The 20,330-nt window shown below is 36.9% G+C and overlaps 1 protein-coding gene and 1 long non-coding RNA gene across 4 annotated transcripts in view; one reads left to right on the top strand and one right to left on the bottom strand.

The window, feature by feature from the left end:
* The window catches only part of RBL1 (RB transcriptional corepressor like 1), a 74,160-nt gene that overhangs the window by 38,892 nt on the left and 14,938 nt on the right, over window positions 1–20,330 (top strand). For all 3 annotated transcript variants that reach the window (XM_037812402.1, XM_037812401.1, XM_037812403.1), the window contains exons 15-18: window positions 1,463–1,729; window positions 5,105–5,316; window positions 17,927–18,103; window positions 19,553–19,624. In XM_037812402.1, the coding sequence (XP_037668330.1) occupies window positions 1,463–1,729; window positions 5,105–5,316; window positions 17,927–18,103; window positions 19,553–19,624 (728 nt within the window). The remainder of the gene's footprint in view (window positions 1–1,462; window positions 1,730–5,104; window positions 5,317–17,926; window positions 18,104–19,552; window positions 19,625–20,330) is intronic.
* The window catches only part of LOC119516174, a 40,445-nt gene that overhangs the window by 13,316 nt on the left and 6,799 nt on the right, over window positions 1–20,330 (bottom strand). The window contains exons 2-3 of the long non-coding RNA XR_005213215.1: window positions 2,105–2,249; window positions 770–918 (exon numbers count right to left, since the gene is read on the bottom strand). This is a non-coding gene — a long non-coding RNA (uncharacterized LOC119516174). The remainder of the gene's footprint in view (window positions 1–769; window positions 919–2,104; window positions 2,250–20,330) is intronic.

Genomic DNA, 20,330 nt, shown 5'->3' with positions numbered 1-20,330 from the left:
TGTTCCTTAAGTTTATATCCAGCTGATGTTCATCAGCTTTTGTTTATGTGGAATGTCCTCATCTCTACCTTAATTTTGAAAGACAGTTTTGCCACATATAGGATTCTTCATTGGCAATATTTTGTTTTCAGCATTTTAAATATGTTATCCCACTGCCTTCTTGCCTCCTTGGCTTCCAATGACAGTGTTATGACAGAGCTTTCTTTGAATGCCATGAGTTAACAACAACAACAAAAAACAGGCAAATAGGAGAAAACTTCTCCTAGTCTTTGCAGATTGACCTGTGTGAGTGCTCTCCTTCAGAGTTTATCCTTACAGTGGGTTAGAGAATAACTGCGGGCCAAAGCATAGAGGCCTCCCTGTACCTTTCTACTCATACTTCTTGTCTTGTGCATGTGTGTGACCCTAGAAATTCCCCCATTTATACAGATGTGAATGTCCCCTATTCCCAAGAAAACAGTTTCGTCATGGTCCCAGGCACTGCACTGTATATCCTACAGCCAGCAATCCCTTGCCACAGGCAGCCACTTGACTGCTTCCCACAGTGTTCTGTAGCATAGGAGAGCTCGTGAGCTGCCTTCTACAGGCAGGGCAAGTTCGGGACAGCAAGCCTGTGACAAGTGTCCTAGTTCAATCCCTCATGCCACCGTCAGACATATTGGGGCAGACATACATGCTCCCCATTATGTGCTTGTGGGTTATTCTGCTCCCCCAGAACCAATAGCAGGGTGCCATGAGGTACTGCCTCTTTTCTTGATTCGGCACTCACCCTGTTACTGCAGTTTTCTGGAGCATTGAGAAAGATGTTTCTTTCTGTTCTTGCTGGTTGTGGAAGAGGCCTGAAGCATCTCATTCCTCCATCTTGATCAGGGTACAACCACCTTCCTTTTTTTTTTTGACCAGTACACCACTGCCAACCTTCAGATTAAGAATAGGTAAGAAGACTCATTATCACCTTTATTCATATTCATCTTCTGTTGGGCTTACAGAAGATGATTCCCTGTCTACTAAATCAGAAATTCATAACTACTGCCTTAAACTACTTGGGGTGGGGAGTGCAGGAGAAGGCAAAACTGAGTCAAGTCACTGGTTTTTGTTTTAGCTTCCCTTCTCAGATGCTATTTACTAGATAAGATTGGGAGATGGAAGCTATTGGACAACTTAAATTTAGTACTCACCTTATTCTATTTTGCTTCTTAATATTTTGCTTCTTTAATATAGGCAGAGGTTCAAGAAACCAGGAAAGTGAGCTATCATAATTTTCATGTTTTATTATAATGACTTACTTTATGTTTCCCTTTCTCACTAAACTTTATATTCCATGAGAGCAGAGGCCAAGTTCAGTGCTGAATCCTTTGTGTTTTGCATAGTAACTCAATACCATTTGTTGAATGAATGAATGAACCTGATTCACTGTGTTGAAATATTTATCAAACAATTTTAAAACTTCTCTCTTTGTTAGATGTGCAACCATTGTCTCCAATATCTGTCCATGAACGCTACAGTTCTCCTACAGCAGGGAGTGCTAAGAGAAGACTTTTTGGTGAGGAACCCCCAAAGGAAATGATTACGGACAAGATCATAACAAAAGGAACAAAACTGAAAATTGCTCCTTCTTCAAGCATTGCTGCTGAAAATGTATCAATTTCACCTGGGCAAAGTCTTCTAACAATGGCCACAGGCACAGTAATGGGGACAACAGGACACAGAGTTACAATCCCATTGCATGGTAACATCTTAATGTATTTATTTCATATTTTTAATGAGATAGATAAAAATTTAAGAAATGTATTACTGGATGACATGTTTATTTTTAACCCAATATATTTATGTTTTGAACCTATACTATGAAAGTTTCACTTTCAGTAAATTTACTACCCTCCTTTTTAGTACTTCTTTTATTTTCTTAACTGAGCTTTCCAAATGAGAGTAATAAGCAAGAATTTGTTTCTTCATTAAAAATGTCTCTTTAAAAACTAAAAAAAGAAAAACTACATTCTAATTTCAGGAAAGAAATAGAAAACAAGAATTCAGTCATAATCTAGAATTACTATTTTGTAGTTTATGCATACACAGACACAAACATATATATACACCCACATACCAATGAACAAATTCAATGTCCATAGGCTTGCTAAGAGGATAGCATACGCAGTAAATTTTAATATGATATTTCTTGGAGGTTGTGACATCTTTATAAGAATTCAGCTAACTCTTGATACTGGATAGCATCAGTCTCTTCTTCCAACCTAAAAATAAAACATTTGGAAGATTGAATATGAAAGTAGGCTTGTGATCTTACAGTCCTAAGATATTGGATAGTTTTCTTTGAACATAAACCAAAAGATTCCATAGTTGAGAGAGAAATATACTTAGACCAGGAATTCTAAGCTGTCATGTATGTATCGTATAACTTATAAAGTATTAGCATTTTCCCAGACCATTTATTACCTAGGGACGTGTATAAGGGAGTATTCCCCCACTCTTGGCCTGTTTGCGATCATGGACCTCTTTGGTTACTATTAACAAGTTTGATTCAGTCTTCCTCATAGTGTGGAAAAAGGCCCTGAACTGACATTGTATTCCTGTTTCTCTCACTTTCTGGCCCTTGGTCAAATTGTTTCACTGGTTCTTTGCCTGTAAAATGAGGTAATTGGGATGAGATAATTTATATGATTTTGTTTTTTCAGCCCTATAAACCATAACTATTTGCCTAAGTAGAATATGAAATACTGCTGGAAAATACAACTCAGAGAGGTGAATTTTCAAGAGTTATATCACTGATAATCATGAGGAAACTTTTACTTATATTCATCAATATTCCATATTTGATGTAACACATTTCCTTTTTCGTAGCTCCTGATTTTAGCCAAAAGAGCATCAGTTGTCATTTATTGAGCATTTACTATATGCCAGGATCTTTGTTAATATCATTGTTTCATTTCATCCTCATAAGTTCCTTGAATCTAGGTGTCCTCCCTATTTTATTGTAACGAAACGGGCTTAGAGTAGTGGACCAAGTTAGGTTACTTGTTCCACTCCAACTTGACCATATTCCTCTAGAACCTCTGTAGTATATCACTTAACTTTTAAAAACCCATTCCCCTCTTTTGAGGAATATAAACATTTAATACCTTCTTTTAGTGTTATTTTCTATTTCTACAAAAAAGCAAATATAATGAAAATAAATCAAAGCAATGGTAATTTTGAGTATATTTTTCAAACTGTCCCTGCCACCCTAAAGACTCTGATACCTTTGGGGAGAATTTTGTAAACAGCCTTGCTCTCTATCTTGTTTGGTAATACCTTCTCTGAATAGTAGAGCATTTTCAGTACTTCAGGTTTTCTTTTCAGTCCACCACCACACAGTACCAACTCTTAGTTGGTAGAGTGGTGTTTTTAAAACTATTAACCTTAGAAGAAATGCAGAGGAGTTACAAAGGGAGTATTTTTCTTATCCCTTCATGTAGTTTTTCCCTCAAAATCTTTTGAGCATTGCATTGAGATCTAAGGTACAAGATATATAGGCAACCTTAGCCTTCCTCTCTCCACTTTCACAACCATTTTGGTGAAATAATAAAGGAGTTTTATCTTTTGAGATTCCTTGGGGGATACGAGATGCTTATCAAAAGTCATTCCAGTTGTTGCTGATATTCTCACAAACATTGGGGACTGATGGCTTGATGTGCTGAGCCCTTTGTTTTGGGGCTGGCCCCCATGAAGCTGGTTGCTGCAAGGAGAGGCTAACCCTGCTTATAACTGTGCCTAAGAGTCTCCCCCTGAGTGCCTCTTTGTTGCTCAGATGTGGCCCTCTCTCTCTCTCTCTCTCTCTCTCTAACTAAGTTACCTTGGTGGGTGATCTCGCTGCCCTCCCCCGACTTGGGACCTGACTCCCAGGCGTGTAAATCTCCCTGGCAACTCAGGATGTGATTCCCAGGGATGAATCTGGACCCAGCATCGTGGGATTGAGAACATCTTGACCAAAAAGGGGATGCGAAATGAAATGAAATAAAGCTTCAGTGGCTGGGAGATTTCAAATGGAGTTGAGAGGTCCCTCTGGTGGACATTCTTACACACTATATAGATAACACTTTTTAGGTTTTAATATATTGGAATAGCTAGAAGTAAATACCTGAAACTACCAAACTCCAACTCAGTAGCCTTGACTTTTGAAGATGATTATAAAACAATGTAGCTTACAAGGGGTGACAGTACGATTGTGAAAACCTTGTGGATCACACTCCCTTTATCCAGTGTATGAATGGATAAGTAGAAAAATGGGAACAAAACCTAAATGAAAAATAGGGTGGGATGGGGGGGTGATTTGGGTGCTCTTTTTTATTTTTATTTTTTATTCTTATTCTCATTCTTTCTGGTGTAAGGAAAATGTTCAAAAATAGATTGGGGTGATGAATGCACAGCTATATGATGTACTGTGAAAAGTTGATTGTACACCATGGATGATTGTATGGTATGTGAATATATCTCAATAAAACTGAATTTAAGAAAAAAAAGTCATTCCAGAAATGAAACTAAAAGTCAGCAAATCTTTATATATGGCTAAAATGGGGATCAGCAGACTTTTTCTTAAAGGGCCAGATAAATATTTTAGGTTTTGCAGTACAAATAACCATTTAAAATGTAACATTTTAAAAATGTAAAAATTATTCTTAGCTCATGCTCATAAGATAAAACTAACTAGGTGGTAGGCTGAATTTGACCCATGGCCATAGTTTGCCACTCCCTAGTCTAGAAGGACAATATCAGAATATATTAAGGCCTTTAAGTACTTTCTTTGCTGTTTGTAATGTTAAAACTTAAAATTTGACTGCCCAGAATTTCTTATCTCTAATGATTTGGCTGGTAAAGAAGGTAGACTTTTTGGGAAGCTACGTTACAAGTATATAGAACTCTTATTTAATGTTCATTAGCTGGAATGAGCTGTAAAGAATGATTTTCATAAGCCATACACTAAAATGATCCTCATTGGTTACAGCTCATTAGTATTTGCCTTATAAAGTAAACAAAGTAATGTTAAACATATATAATTTACAGCTTTCCTGGAATACAGGCAGCTTATTACAACTCTTGATTGTGCATTTAGGTATTACAAATGATGCTGGAAGGATCACACTGATACCCATTTCCGTGAATACAACTCAGGAGTCCAAAGTGGAGAGTCCTATATCACTTACGGCTCAGTCCTTACTTGATGCTTCTCCAAAACAGACACACCTGACTAAAACACAAGAGGTACATACAACAGGAATCAGCAAGCCAAAGAGAACTGGATCCTTAGCACTATTTTACAGAAAGGTATGTGTTTTTATAGTATCCACAAAGAGCTTATTTTATCAATTCAAGTAAGAATAACTGAGGCCAACCCTTTAAAAATATATATTATCCTATAGAACAACATGATCTTGGTGAGCTGTGTTTGAACTCAGGCTCATGTTGTTTGACTTCATTTCCTAATCTAACTTAAATTTCCTGTCAGCTTATGTTCTTTATTTTATTTTTTGTTTTTTTGTTTTTTACTTTTATTTTGTGTTCTTACATAACTTTGTGCAAGCAGTTGGCCATCCTCTGTTGAATTTACTGGAATGTCATTGTGTTATATAACTATAAAATGGACTTAATTGTGTGTCAAGTAAATCTTAGATCTCATGGCTCATGGATAAGCTTAAATTACTGAAGAATCATAAAGATTTATGGGGTATTGTGGGGAAGCTATATTGTCTTCATCATAAATCTTGTGTGGTACTTTTAAGATATGACCAGTTAAGCTCTCATTATAACTCCTAAATTATTTTAGCATTAATGAAAAGGTACTGAAGGAATTAAGATAGAAATAATTTTAATTTGCCCTATCTTTTAGAATCCATTTTTGTTGTTTTTGGTTTTGTTTTGTTTTGTTTTACCTTTTTTTAAAATTGTGGTAAAATATTCGTAACATAAAACCCTTTTAACCATTTGACATTAAGTACATTGACAATACAGTGTAATTTTTACCACCATCTCTTTCCAGACTATTTTCATCACCTCAAACCAAAACTCAAACTCATTTAGTGATAACTCCCTAATCCTCCCTCCCCATATCCCTGGAAACCATTATTTCTGTCTGTGAATGTTCTGCTTCTAAGTATTTCATATAAGAGAAATCATACAATATTTCTCCTTTTGTGTCTGACTTTATTTCACTCGACATGATGTCTTCAGAGTTCTTCCATGTTGTAGCATGTACCAGGACTTCATTCCTTTTTATGGCTGAAATATTACACCATTGTATTTATATACCACATTTTGTGTATCTGTTCATCTGTTGATGGATATTTGGGTTGTTTCTGCCTCTTGGCTCTTGTGAATAATGCTGCTGTGAACATTGGTGTACAAATACCTGTCCAAGTCCCTGCTTTCATTTCTTTGTTGCATGTACATAGCAGATGGAATTGCCAGGTTATGTGGTAATTTTATGTTTAACTTTCTGAGAAACCACCAAACTGTTTCCTACAGCAGCTGTACCCCTTTATGTTCCCACTAACAATGTACTAGGTTCTCTGCATCCTTGACAACACTTTTCTTATTTTTTTCAGGTTTTTAAATTATAGCTATCTTAGTGGGTATGAAGTGATATCTCATTGTAGTTTTAATTTGCATTTCTTTAGTGGCTAATGATGTTGAGCATCTTTTTATATACTTAACTGGCCATTTGAATAACTTCTTTGGAGAAATGTCTATTCAGATTCTTGACGCATCTTTTAATTGGGTTTTTTCTTTTCGCTGTTGTGGTAGTTCTTCATATATTCTGGATATGAAACCCTTATTTGATATATGGTTTACAAATATTTTCTCCCATTCTGGAGATTGGCTTTTCTGGATAATGTCCTTTGATTCATAAAAGTTTTCAATTTTGATGAAGTCTGTTTTGTTTTTTTTTCTTTTGTTGCTTGTGCTTTGGTGTAAAAATCTAAAAATCCATTGCCTACTACAAGGTCCCTATGTATTAGCTCTTATATTTAGGTCCTTGATCCATTTTGAATTGATTTTTGTATATGGTGAGAGGTAGGGGTACACATTCTTTCTTTTGCATCTGGATTTCCAGTTAGCCTAGCACCATTTCTTGAAGAGACTATTATTTCCCCATTGAATGGTCTTAGCACCCTTGTCGAAAATCAACTGGCCATAGATGTATGGATTTATCTCTGGACTCTCAGTTTTATTCCATTGGTCTGTATATCTGTCCTTAAGCCAGGACCACACTTAATTACTGTAGCTTTGTGGTAAGTTTTATTTTATTTTATTTTATTTTTTTTTCAATTTTATTGAGATATATCCACACACCATACATACAAAGTGTACAATCACTGGCTCACAGTATCATCACATAGTTATGCATACATTACCATGATCTGTTTTAGAACATTTTCATTACTGCAGAAAAGAAACAAGAAGAAAAACTAAAACCCCAATCCTTCCATACCCCATATCCCCCACTATTGTTGACTCATAGTATTGGTGTGGTACATTTGTTACTGTTGATGAAAGAATATTAAAATATTACTGTTAACTATAGTCCATAGTTTGCAATAGGTACATTTTTTCCCATATACCCCACAATTATTAATTCCTTGTAATAGTGTCATACATTTCTGCTAGTTCATGAAAGAACTTTTTAATATTTTTCTATATTTGTACACTTAATCTCAGTCATAGTCCATCACAAGATTCTCTGTGTTATACATTCCCATATTTTATTTATTTATTTTTTTAATCTTCATTTTATTGAGATATATTCACATACCACGCAGCCATACAAAACAAATCATACATTCGATTGTTCACAGTACCATTACATAGTTGTACATTCATCACCTAAATCAATCCCTGACACCTTCATTAGCACACACACAAAAATAATAAGAATAATAATTAAAGTGAAAAAGAGCAATTGAAGTAAAAAAGAACACTGGGTACCTTTGTCTGTTTGTTTGCTTGTTTCCTTCCCCTATTTTTCTACTCATCCATCCATAAACTAGACAAAGTGGAGTGTGGTCCTTATGGTTTTCCCAATCCCATTGTCACTGCTCATAAGCTACATTATTTTACAATTGTCTTCGAGATTCATGGGTTCTGGGTTGTAGTTTGATAGTTTCAGGTATCCACCACCAGCTAACCCAATTCTTTAGAACCTAAAAAGGGTTGTCTAAATGGTGCGTAAGAGTGCCCACCAGAGTGACCTCTCGGCTCCTTTTGGAATCTCTCTGCCACCGAAGCTTATTTCATTTCCTTTCACATCCCTCTTTTGGTCAAGAAGATGTTCTCCGTCCCACGATGCCGGGTCTACATTCCTCCCCGGGAGTCATATTCCACGTTGCCAGGGAGATTCACTCCCCTGGGTGTCTGATCCCACGTAGGGGGGAGGGCAGTGATTTCACCTTTCAAGTTGGCTTAGCCAGAGAGAGAGGGCCACATCTGAGCAACAAAGAGGCATTCGGGAGGAGGCTCTTAGGCACAATTATAGGGAGGCCTAGCCTCTCCTTTGCAGCAACCGTCTTCCCAAGGGTAAAACCTTTGGTAGAGGGCTCAACCCATCAAACCACCAGTTCCCTATGTCTGTGGTCATGTTAGCAACCATTGAGGTGGGATAGGCCAATACCCCTTCATTCTCCACAGGCTCCTCAAGGGGGCACTACATATTTTTTTGCTGTTTTTTTTTTTTTTTAACCTGTTCTTCCTTTTTTTTTTTTTTTTTTTTTTTTCCTTGTATCCCGCTACTTTGCTAAATTTGTTTATTAGCTCTAGTAGCTGTATCGTCGATTTCTCAGGGTTTTCTAGATATAAGATCATATCATCTGCAAACAATGACAGTTTTACTTCTTCTTTTCCAATTTGGATGCCTTTTATTTCTTTGTCTTGCCGGATTGCCCTGGCTAGCACTTCCAGCACAATGTTGAATAACAGTGGTGACAGCGGGCATCCTTGTCTTGTTCCTGATCTTAGAGGGAAGGCTTTCAGTCTCTCACCATTGAGTACTATGCTGGCTGTGGGTTTTTCATATATGCTCTTTATCATGTTGAGGAAGTTTCCTTCAATTCCTACCTTTTGAAGTGTTTTTATCAAAAAGGGATGTTGGATTTTGTCAAATGCTTTTTCAGCATCTATTGAGATGATCAATTGATTTTTCCCTTTCGAGTTTTTAATGTGTTGTAATATATTGATTGTTTTTCTTATGTTGAACCATCCTTGCATGCCTGGAATGAACCCCACTTGGTCATGGTGTATGATTTTTTTAATGTGTCTTTGGATTCGATTTGCAAGTATTTTGTTGAGGATTTTTGCATCTATGTTCATTAGGGAGATTGGCTGGTAGTTTTCCTTTTTTGTAGCATCTTTGCCTGGTTTTGGTATTAGATTGATGTTAGCTTCATAGAATGAGTTAGGTAGTGTTCCATTTTCTTCAATGTTTTGAAAGAGTTTGAGTAAGATTGGTGTCAGTTCTTTCTGGAAAGTTTGGTAGAATTCCCCTGTGAAGCCATCTGGCCCTGGGCATTTATTTGTGGGAAGATTTTTGATGACTGATTGGATCTCTTTGCTTGTGATGGGTTGGTTGAGGTCTTCTGTTTCTTCTCTGGTCAGTCTAGGTTGTTCATATGTTTCCAGGAAATTGTCCATTTCCTCTACATTGTCCAGTTTGTTGCCATACAGTTGTTCATAATATCCTCTTATAATTTTTTTAATTTCTTCAGGATCTGCAGTTATGTCACCTTTTTCATTCATTATTTTGTTTATATGGGTCTTCTCTCTTTTTGATTTTGTCAGTCTAGCTAGGGGCTTGTCAATCTTGTTGATCTTCTCAAAGAACCAACTTTTGGTGATATTTATCCTCTCTATTGTTTTTTTGTTCTCTATGTCATTTATTTCTGCTTTAATCCTTGTTATTTCTTTTCTTGTACTTGGTTTAGGATTGGTTTGCTGTTCATTTTCTAGCTTCTTCAGTTGATCCATTAGTTCTTTGATTTTGGCTCTTTCTTCCTTTTTAATATATGCGTTTAGTGCTATAAATTTCCCCCGCAGCACTGCTTTTGCTGCATCCCATAGGTTTTGGTATGTTGTGTTCTCATTTTCATTCGTCTCTATATATTTAGCAATTTCTCTTGTTATTTCTTCTTTAACCCACTGATTGTTTAGGAGTGTGTTGTTTAACCTCCAGGTATTTGTGAATTTTCTAAGTCTCTGATGGTTATTGACTTCTAATTGTATTCCATTGTGGTCAGAGAATGTGCTTTGAATAATTTCAATCTTTTTAAATTTATTGAGGCTTGTTTTATGTCCCAGCATATGATCTATTCTGGAGAAAGTTCCGTGAGCACTAGAAAAGTATGTGTATCCTGGTGATTTGGGATGTAATGTCCTGTATATGTCTGTTAAATCTAATTCATTTATCAGATTGTTTAGGTTTTCAATTTCCTTATTGGTCTTCTGTTTGGTTGATCTATCTATAGGAGAGAGTGATGTGTTGAAGTCTCCCACAATTATTGTGGAAACATCAATTGCTTCCTTTAGTTTTGCCAGTGTTTCTCTCATGTATTTTGTGGTACCTTGATTGGGTGCATAGACATTTACGATTGTTATTTCTTCTTGTTGAATTGCCCCTTTTATTAGTATGTAGTGGCCTTCTTTGTCTCTCAAAACATCCCTGCATTTGAAGTCTATTTTATCTGAGATTAATATTGCTACACCTGCTTTCTTTTGGCTGTAGCTTGCATGAAATATTTTTTTCCATCCTTTCACTTTCAGTTTCTTTGTGTCCCTGTGTCTAAGATGAGTCTCTTGTATGCAACATATTGATGGTTCATTTTTTTTTTTTGATCCATTCTGCGAATCTATATCTTTTAATTGGGGAGTTTAATCCATTTACATTCAACATTATAACCGTGAAGGCATTTCTTGAATCGGCCATCTTATCCTTTGGTTTATGTTTGCCATCTTTTTCCCTCTCTCTATTAATATCCTTTATTGTACCCATACCGAATCTCTTTAGTACTGAACCTTTCTCCAGGTCTCTCTGTCCTTTCTTTGTTTCTCTGTCTGTAGGGCTCCCTTTAGTATCTCCAGTAGGGCAGGTCTCTTGTTAGCAGATTCTCTCAGCATTTGTTTGTCTGTGAAAAATTTAAGCTCTCCCTCAAATTTGAAGGAGAGCTTTGCTGGATAATATATTCTTGGTTGGAAATTTTTCTCACTCAGAATTTTAAATATATCATGCCACTGCCTTCTTGCCTCCATAGTGGCTGCTGAGTAGTTACTACTTAGTCTTATGCTGTTTCCTTTGTATGTGGTGAATTGCTTTTCTCTTGCTGCTTTCAGAACTTGCTCCTTCTCTTCCGTGTTTGACAGTGTGATCAGAATATGTCTCGGAGTGGGTTTATTTGGATTTATTCTATTTGGAGTTCGCTGAGCATTTATGATTTGTGTATTTATGTTGTTTAGAAGATTTGGGAAGTTTTCCCCAACAATTTCTTTGAATACTCTTCCTAGACCTTTACCCTTTTCTTCCCCTTCTGGGACACCAATGAGTCTTATATTAGGACGTTTTATATTATCTATCGTATCCCTGAGGTCCGTTTCGATTTTTTCAATTTTTTTCCCCATTCTTTCTTTTATGCTTTCATTTTCCATTCTGTCATCTTCCAGGTCACTGATTCGTTGTTCAACTTCCTCTAGTCTTGTACTATGAGTGTCCAGAATCTTTTTAATTTTGTCAACAGTTTCTTTAATTTCCATAAGATCATCCATTTTTTTATTTAGTCTTGCAATGTCTTCGTTATGCTCTTCTAAGGTCTTCTTGATATCCTTTGTATTCTTTCCTATGGTCTCATTGTTCATCTTTAGTTCTTTGAGTAGCTGTTCCAGGTGCTGTGTCTCTTCTGATCTTTTGATTTGGGTGCTTGGGCTTGGGTTATCCATATCGTCTGGTTTTTTCATATGCTTTATAATTTTCTGTTGTTTTTGGCCTCGTGGCATTTGCTGAACTTGATAGGGTTCTTTTAGGATGTGTAGACCAATTGAAGTCCTTATCTCTAATTTATCAGATCTACAGCTTCGTGGAGTACACTTTCTCTAACTAACCAGCAGGTGGCGTCCACGAGCCACCTGTTCTCCACAAGCCAGTTCTCCCCTGCTCTGCCTTTGTGGTGAGTGGGGTAGTGAGTCTTGTGGGGTCCAATTGGTGTACCAAGCTTGCGTGTGTAGTTGGTGTTGCCCGCCCTGTATATGGGGCGTGTTTCTGGGCAGTCAGGGAGGGGGGGGGTGGCTCTAACAATCAAATCTCCCTGGTGATCCTGGAGTTTTAAAGCTGCTGCAATAGTCTAATCTTTCAGTTCAGTCCTGCCACAGTTTGTCTCTGCCACTGACCCACAAGTCCTTGGTATTGGCGTATGGCTCCTGAGAGTTGTAAGTGGGTCCCTCTTCCAGGCCGTGCACCCCCTGGTCCTCTGTTGAGGGATGACTGTGCTATGTCACAGGTGAGTGCCGTCCCCCCAGGGCGGTTCTGGGCTGCTGGGCTGTGTAGGGAGGCTCCCAGTCTGCTGAAATGATGGCTGAATGGGGCTTTGTTAATTCACACTGCTCCACCTTCCTAACTCTGGGACAATCAGCTGAGGTTGCAGGGAAGGCTAATGTCCACGCCCAGTTTTGTGGAGTGTGCCTGTTATTTGAAGCAATTCCGTCACACTGGGTTGTGTGGGGCAGCTCTGGGCTATGGGGCTGGCGATGGGCAGGAGTGTTTCCTGTCCACCAGGATGATGGCTGTGAGCGGACACCCCCCTTTTCTTGGGAAGTTGTGGTGTTTAGTGAAATTTCTCAGCCACTGGATTATTGCCTTTTGTCTCAGAGCTCTCTTAGTTCTGCTCTTGACTTGACCTGCCCAAATTGCAAGTCTTTGAAGCTTTCTGTATTGGGCTTCTTAGAGTAATTGTTTTACAAAAAGAAAAAAGGATTAAAAAAAAAAAAGAAAAAAAAAAAAAAAAAGGGCCCTCCTCACAGATCTGATGGGTTATTGAAATGCTAAGAGACAAAGCAATTAGGGCCATTAAGGAAAGTTCCACAGGGCAGAGAGATCAGCTTTTCTTCGGGATTTGCATATGAGCCTGAGGGCCTGAGCTCTGCCCTTCCCCTGTCTATGTTCACCAGAACTCCAAAAATCCTCCACTTTTATTTTGGAGTTTTTCGTGCTGTTTTTTTCTTTATCTGTCTCCTCTCTGCTGGGCTGGCTGCTCTCAGATTCTCTGGTGTCTGGTCTCAGTCTATTTATGGTTGGAGTTTGGATCAGTAGAATGAGTTTCCGATAAGGGCTGCCACTGCAGTTCTCCCTTCTCCTTCCCGGAGCTGACAGCCCCTCCTCCCACGGGACTGAGCCTGGCAGGGAGGGGCGCGGGTCCTCTGGCCGCAAAAACTTACAGATTTTGCTGATCTCAGCAGTTCGACGTTTTCATGAGTGTTGTATGAAGTATGCCCAAAGTCAGATTGCTCTGTGGTGTCCAGTCCACGCAGTTCCTGGCTTTCTACCTACTTTCCTGGAGGAATAACTAAAACATACAGCTCACCAGTCCACCATCTTGCCCCGCCCTCTGTGGTAAGTTTTAAAGTCAACTTTCCTGGAACACAGTCCTCCAACTTTTCTCTTCTTCTTCAAGATTGTTTTGGCTATTCAGGGATACTTGCAATTCCATATCAATTTGAGGATAAATTTTTCCATTTCTGCAAAAAATGCATTTGGAGTTTTGGTAGGAATTGCACAAAATTAGTAGACATCTTAACAATATTAATTCTTTCAATCCGTGAACATGGAAGTTCTTTCCATTTATTTAGGCCTTTAATTTCTTTCACAATGTTTTGTAGTTTTCAGTATACAAGTCTTTCATCTCCTTGGTTATATTTATGCCTAGGTATTTTATTCTTTTAGATGTTATTGTAAATGGTATTATTTTCTTGATTTTCTTTTCAGACTGTACATTACTGGTATATAGAAACCCAACTGACTTCTGTATGTTTACCTTTTATCGTTCAACGATACTGAATTCATTTATTAGTTCTAGTAACTTTCTTATGGATACTTCGGGATTTTCTATATATAGGATCATGTCATCTATGAATAGGGATAATTTGACTTCTTCCTTTCCAATTTGGATGCTGTTTATTTCTTTCTCTTGCCTGATTGCTCTTCCTAGAATTTCCAGTACAATGTTGAATAACAGAACTGACAGAGGACATGATGTCTTGTTCCTGATCTTAGGGAGAAAGCTTGCAGTCTTTCACCATTGAGTATGATATTTGCTGTGGGTTTTTCATAAATGCTATTTATCATGTTGAGAAAGTGCCTTTCTATTTCTAGTTTTCTGAGTGTTTGTATCATGAAAAGATGTTGGATTTTGTCAAATGCCTTTTCTGTGTCAGTTGAGATCATGTGGTTTTTTTCTTCATTCTCTTAAGAGTGTATTACTTTGATTTTCTTTTTTTAGACCATCCTTGCAATCCTGAAATAAATCCCACTTGTAATATTGTATATTCCTTTTAATATACTTGTTCTAGTTTGCTAATGCTGCAGAATGCAAAACACCAGAGATGGATAGGCTTTTATAAAACGGGGGTTTATTTCGCTACACAGTTACAGTCTTAAGGCCACAAAACGTCCAAGGTAACACACCAGCAATCGGGTACCTTCACCGGAGGACGGCCAGTGGCGTCCGGAAAACCTGTGCTAGCTAGGAAGGCAGCTGGCGTCTGCTCCAAAGCTCCTCAAAACGGCTTTCTCTCAGGAGGTTCCTCTCTAGCAAGCTTGCTCCTCTTCAAAACATCACTCCCAGCTGCACTCACTTTCCTCCTCCCCGAGTCAGCTCATTTATATAGCTCCACCGATCAAGGCCCACCCTGAATGGGCGGGGCCACGCCTCCATGGGAACATCTCATCAGAATCATTACCCGCAGCTGGGTGGGGCACATTCCAAGCAAATCCAATCATCACCAAAACGCCTGCCCCACAAGACTACAAAGACAATGGCATTTGGGGGACACAATACATTCAAACCGGCACAATACTCATGGATTCAGTTTGGAAGCCAATTTTTGTCATCTTCTGAAAGGATGCACACATCAATCAGATATTTGTCACCCAACATGATTCTTTTTAAAAAAAATCCTGGAACTGAAAGATAAACCTCCAGTATAGTTCACAACTAGATGTCTGGCAAGCCTATTCTTAGGAATTGTAAAGGAAGGAGAAACTACTGTTTTGCTATTTTTTTTTCTTCAGCATTGTGATTAGGATTTAAGACTTAAAAACTTTAAGAAATTCATGTTTTAATCTTTTCTAACTCTCAATACAAATTTCAGTTCATTTCCTCTAGTCTTTCTTATAATAGTTTTATATGCCATATTTTTTCTCTAGACTAAATAACTCTTCTTTAATTTTGCCTCATCAGTAATGCCTTTGTCCATTCTTTTGTCACTTTCAATCATGGAAAGTCTTAGTGCAGTGTCTGAATTAGATAGTTTATTATTAAGATAAAATGTGAGAATTATTGTCTATATTTTTATGTTTAATCCTACTTGTTTCAGAATACCTGAGAAGAGCTCTCTGACCTTGGTCATAATGGTCATCTTACTTATTTCTTAGTTTTAGATTAGCTATGAGAAAAATAACAAATAACAGTAAGTTAAACAGGGTAGAAGTTTCTTTCTCATGTAAAGTTTGGGAAGGTAGTGTAGGACTGCTGTGGTTGCCATTGCCATTTGGAATCCAGATTTCTTCTAGCTGTTTTTGACATTTGCGACACAAGATTTACAAATAGGTCCAAGATGACTGCTTCCATTCAAATAGCCTTTCTGCATTCCAGCTAGCAGGAAGAAGAGCATGCTTCCTTACCTTAAGAACCTTTAAGAAATTAAATACATCAGTCCTGCTGATTTCCCACTTAACCATAGAGTCACCCCTAGAATTTTCACAGGGGGCAAATATAGCCTTTATTACAGGAAGCCAAGGGGCCTGATCTAAATATGAAAGGTTTTGTTATTGAAGAAGGGCAGACCAGACACTGGAAGACAAGCCACAGTTTCTGCCATGACCATTCTTTGTCTTCTGTTGCTTTTAGCTATAATTCATTTATTTTAATCACATTTGTGAGTTTTGGAGCAGCAGATTCTCCAGGGAATTTTTTTTTTTCAGGGGGACCCCTTCTTTGAGCAAACTATTTCCCAGAAGTATAAACAAATAAATCATATAAAAGCAGGGCTGTTTCATTTGGGGTTGTGTGTGGGTGGCTTACCGTTTTCTCTACCTCCCACTTATTTTCTTCTTCAAACCTGCCACTACCTGCCTCTTATGCCTGTCTAAGTGCAGTTTAAGAAATGGAGCTCCAAAATCCAGCTTTTTGCCCCATTCAAACCATCATTTTTTTAAATTTTCAAAAAGGCAAATTACTGACTTTGATAGTGAATCTAAGAATGACCCAAAAAAGGCTTTATTTCTGAATTATATTTCAGAATCTAACTTATCCCTTTATTTCCATCTATTATAGCCTATTCAATATAGATTGGATTCTAGAAAATATTTTATCCTAAAAGAGAACTGAAATGTCCATATCTTTAATGAATTCCAAGTAACAGTCCTTGAGTAAATCGCAGCTATTATCCCTGCTAACACAGTGTGATACTGGTGTTCTGTGCCTGAGGATAATTTACTGTGAATTTTTTGGTGGAATCAGAAGGGTTCCAGAGTATCTGTCTCTGTCAAGCATTGGATCCGCTCTATAAAAGACACTTATTAAATATTACTTTATTAAATATTACTTAATTACATATTATTTTTAATTCTTCTAGGTAGGAGTATATTTATTCTGTTCTTCCTCTCCTGAATGTAAAGCTGTATCTTTCCCACTGCTGTAAGCCCACTGTCTCCTGCTTATCTCCTGGCAGCTGGACTGGAAACAAAAAGATAGAATGAAGAAAATGAGTTTGCAATAAAATGGACTACTGATTACTAGCAACCACTTCTATTCCCATCAGATTAGTGTATTACATAGCTTAAATTAGTTTTTAAACTCTCTTTTCTGGGCTTTTTTCCCTGCCAAACACTTTTCTTTAATGGATGCCTTAAATCTTTTACATTTTTCATTTTTTCCTAAGCATTAAAATTTAAAGACTTAGCTGAAACAGAATAGTCTGTTTTAGGAATACCACATCAGGGTTACCAATTCTTAAAACTATAGAACATGATAACAATGTTTCTTGAATGATCAGAAACCAAGATTTTAGAATCTTGCAGGATCTTAGGGTCATTTGCATTAATATCAATTCATATAGAGTGTAAAGCTCAGGGCATTGCCCTCTGACGTACTTAAAAAACATGAAAGTTCTGGTATCTCATTTACTTTGACATTCCTTTGTCCTCATACAAATGGTGTAAAACATAAAGGAAATATTTTGTACATGGTTTTGCTTTCTGACTCATTTTTAGAGTCAAATATTCTTTGCTGTCTGACAATTTAGACTTTCTATCAAATTTACCTGAATCCAACAAGAAACAGATTGACAAAATTTTGCAGTCATAACTGTCATGATGCAGGTAAAATCCTGTATTTTAGTGTTTTTCACTTTACAGAGTTGGCAGCATAGAATAGCAGGTAACATAACATTTTTTTAGAAAGGTGAATTTTCCAAAGAGAATTTTGCTTTAATCTATATTTTGCCATAGCAGTGAACAAGTGCTACAGAACACCATGATGAATTAGATTATATTAAATTTAACTTAATGTATCAACATTTAGGTATTTTTAAATTTTTGCCTTAAAGCACATATTTATGGTAAGACATAAAAATTTCAGAAATGATTCACTTGGTTTTTTTTGCATCCATGTGTTATCTTCCACCTTAGGTCTATCATTTGGCAAGTGTACGCTTACGTGATTTATGTTTAAAACTGGATGTTTCTAATGAGTTGCGAAGGAAAATATGGACCTGTTTTGAATTCACTTTAGTTCACTGCCCTGATCTAATGAAAGACAGGCATTTGGATCAGCTCCTTCTTTGTGCCTTTTACATCATGGGAAAGGTAACGTATAGATTAGGGAAAGCTCTTTGTCCTAGTTGCCTATATTTGAAAAACAAGGTAAAACTCTGTTGAACTTGATCCCTTGTTTGCCCTTAGCTCTGCAAACCCACATTGTGCACATTGATAGTCAGTCAGTTCTAGCTACCATATTTATTCTCTCTATTCTCCATTTAGTTTCATAGTAACTAGCTTTCCTGCTTTATAAGATTACATTGGTGGAAAGGAGTTGGAAAGAGTCTTAGAGCAATAGTAAAATGGCTTTCCACACTGTTAATGTGAACACCACCATCCCCACCCCCACCCGTGACCCTTCTGATCTGGTATTTTAAAGTAAAATGATAATTACATTGTGAGTGAATAATTGAGTTCCAGAGCTGTAAATAACTTGGCCAGTGTTATAAAAGCAGCTATTTAGGTAGCTTTGGTACTATATTGCTTTGCAGTAATTTATTGCACCTATTCAGAAGAACATTTTACTTTCTTCTCGATACATGTCTTAAGTCATAAAATAATATTTCTATCTTGTTTTTTAAAAAATCTGATCTATCTGAAAGAATTGTCTTATAACTTTGAACTTGATCATGTTTGCCCCACTGGCAGTCCTAGCCAATGAACACCACCAGTTAAGACCTTTTGTTTTTGTTTTAAGCTTTTCAAGGCAGAGGAAATGTTTACAAACTTCTTTGTAGCCTCCTTCCACAATGCCTCTTTAAAATCTCTATTCCTATACAAAGTAAGTCCTTAATAAATGTTATTAACTAATTACAGATCATTTTTGTTTTCCTAAAAACTGTCAAGGTTCAGGTTTTGCCATTTCTAGCTCATCATTATGGAGAATGGGTTTAGTGCTAATGGACAGTGAAGCAGGAGAAAGGAGTAATTTAAGTAAACTTTATGATAACAGATAGGCCAGAAGGGATTTCTTTATGGATCACTAATCCATTTTCTTCCTTTTGGCCACCACTGTGATTTTTTCTAAGCATTAGAAACCATACAGTCCATTCTAAAATGTTAAAAGCCTAATCCTGTAATAACCACTCAGTTGGATTGTGAATCACCCTAAGACATTTCCTATCCTTTAGTAAGTGGTTAATTTACTTTTAAATAAGTACTTAAAACTAATAAAACTGGAGACTGCAGGCAATTCAGCAGATACAAATTTTCTCATATCATTCCTTATATAAAGAAATGCATTTTCAGTAGCTTTACATTATAGCAGTCTCAGTGCTTTTTGATTAATGAAACTATTAGCAGAATCCCCACAGGCCACAAAGCCTGAACTTTAAAGGTTGTAAAATCATAAATGTTAGTGGTTTTTAGTCATGGACTGGCCTGGGGTTAATAGCTTTCTGCAAGGCTGTTCTCAATGCCAACCTATAATTGAAGTTTTTGTTCAAAGCTATTTTTCTTTCAAAAGCAATTGATAAATGCAGTTGTTATTTTCCTTAGGTAACAAAAGAAGAAAGAACTTTTCAAGAAATAATGAAAAGTTATAGGAATCAGCCCCAAGCTAATAGTCATGTGAGTTGTAATTATTTTTTTCTACTGTCCAAAAATAGATTTGTACTTGTTCTCTCTGCTGACAGTCATATAAAAAGTAAACTTCTTTTATAGTTTTAGTATACTTTGGATTTTCTGGTTTTAATAGATAACCATTAAATTCAGGAGACAGTTTCATAAAAAGACAGTTTTAATAGAAGCCAGGAAATATGACTGTTCCAGATCCATCCATGTACTTGCATCTACTTGTCACAAGTTCTGCCATTCCATTTGTTCCTTTGTTGAATAGGGATATTTTCAGTAGAAAATCTAATGAAGAATATGTATAATAATAATATCCCTTAATTGTATGACATGTGGTTCTCTCATAAGGTTTAAATCTAGCAAAATTTGAGGATTTATTTACTTAAGTCGTCTCTTTTGCCATCTAAGAATCCTAATATTTGCATCTTCAAATAGATGTTTACCATTTCTGATAAATGTTCCTAAAATAGCCATGGTGAGAATCCTGTAAAACCTTTAAGTCAAGGAAATGTAAAATGTTATAACATAGTAACCTGGCGCATAGTAAGCATTTTATGAATATTAGGTTATTATTATTGTTATTATTGTAACCAAAGAACACAGAGTTAGCGTTCCTTGAAATTTTGGCCATTCAAGACCCTGGTTGGTCTGCTCTAAGGGAGCATAATGGCCTCTTCTCTAGCCCTGGCAGTCTGACATCTTA

This window comes from Choloepus didactylus, chromosome 19 (genome assembly GCF_015220235.1).
Source record: "Choloepus didactylus isolate mChoDid1 chromosome 19, mChoDid1.pri, whole genome shotgun sequence".
Classification (NCBI taxonomy): domain Eukaryota; kingdom Metazoa; phylum Chordata; class Mammalia; order Pilosa; family Megalonychidae; genus Choloepus; species Choloepus didactylus.
The sequence above is the reverse complement of the archived record's forward strand: the minus strand, read 5'-3'. Positions and strand labels throughout refer to the sequence as shown.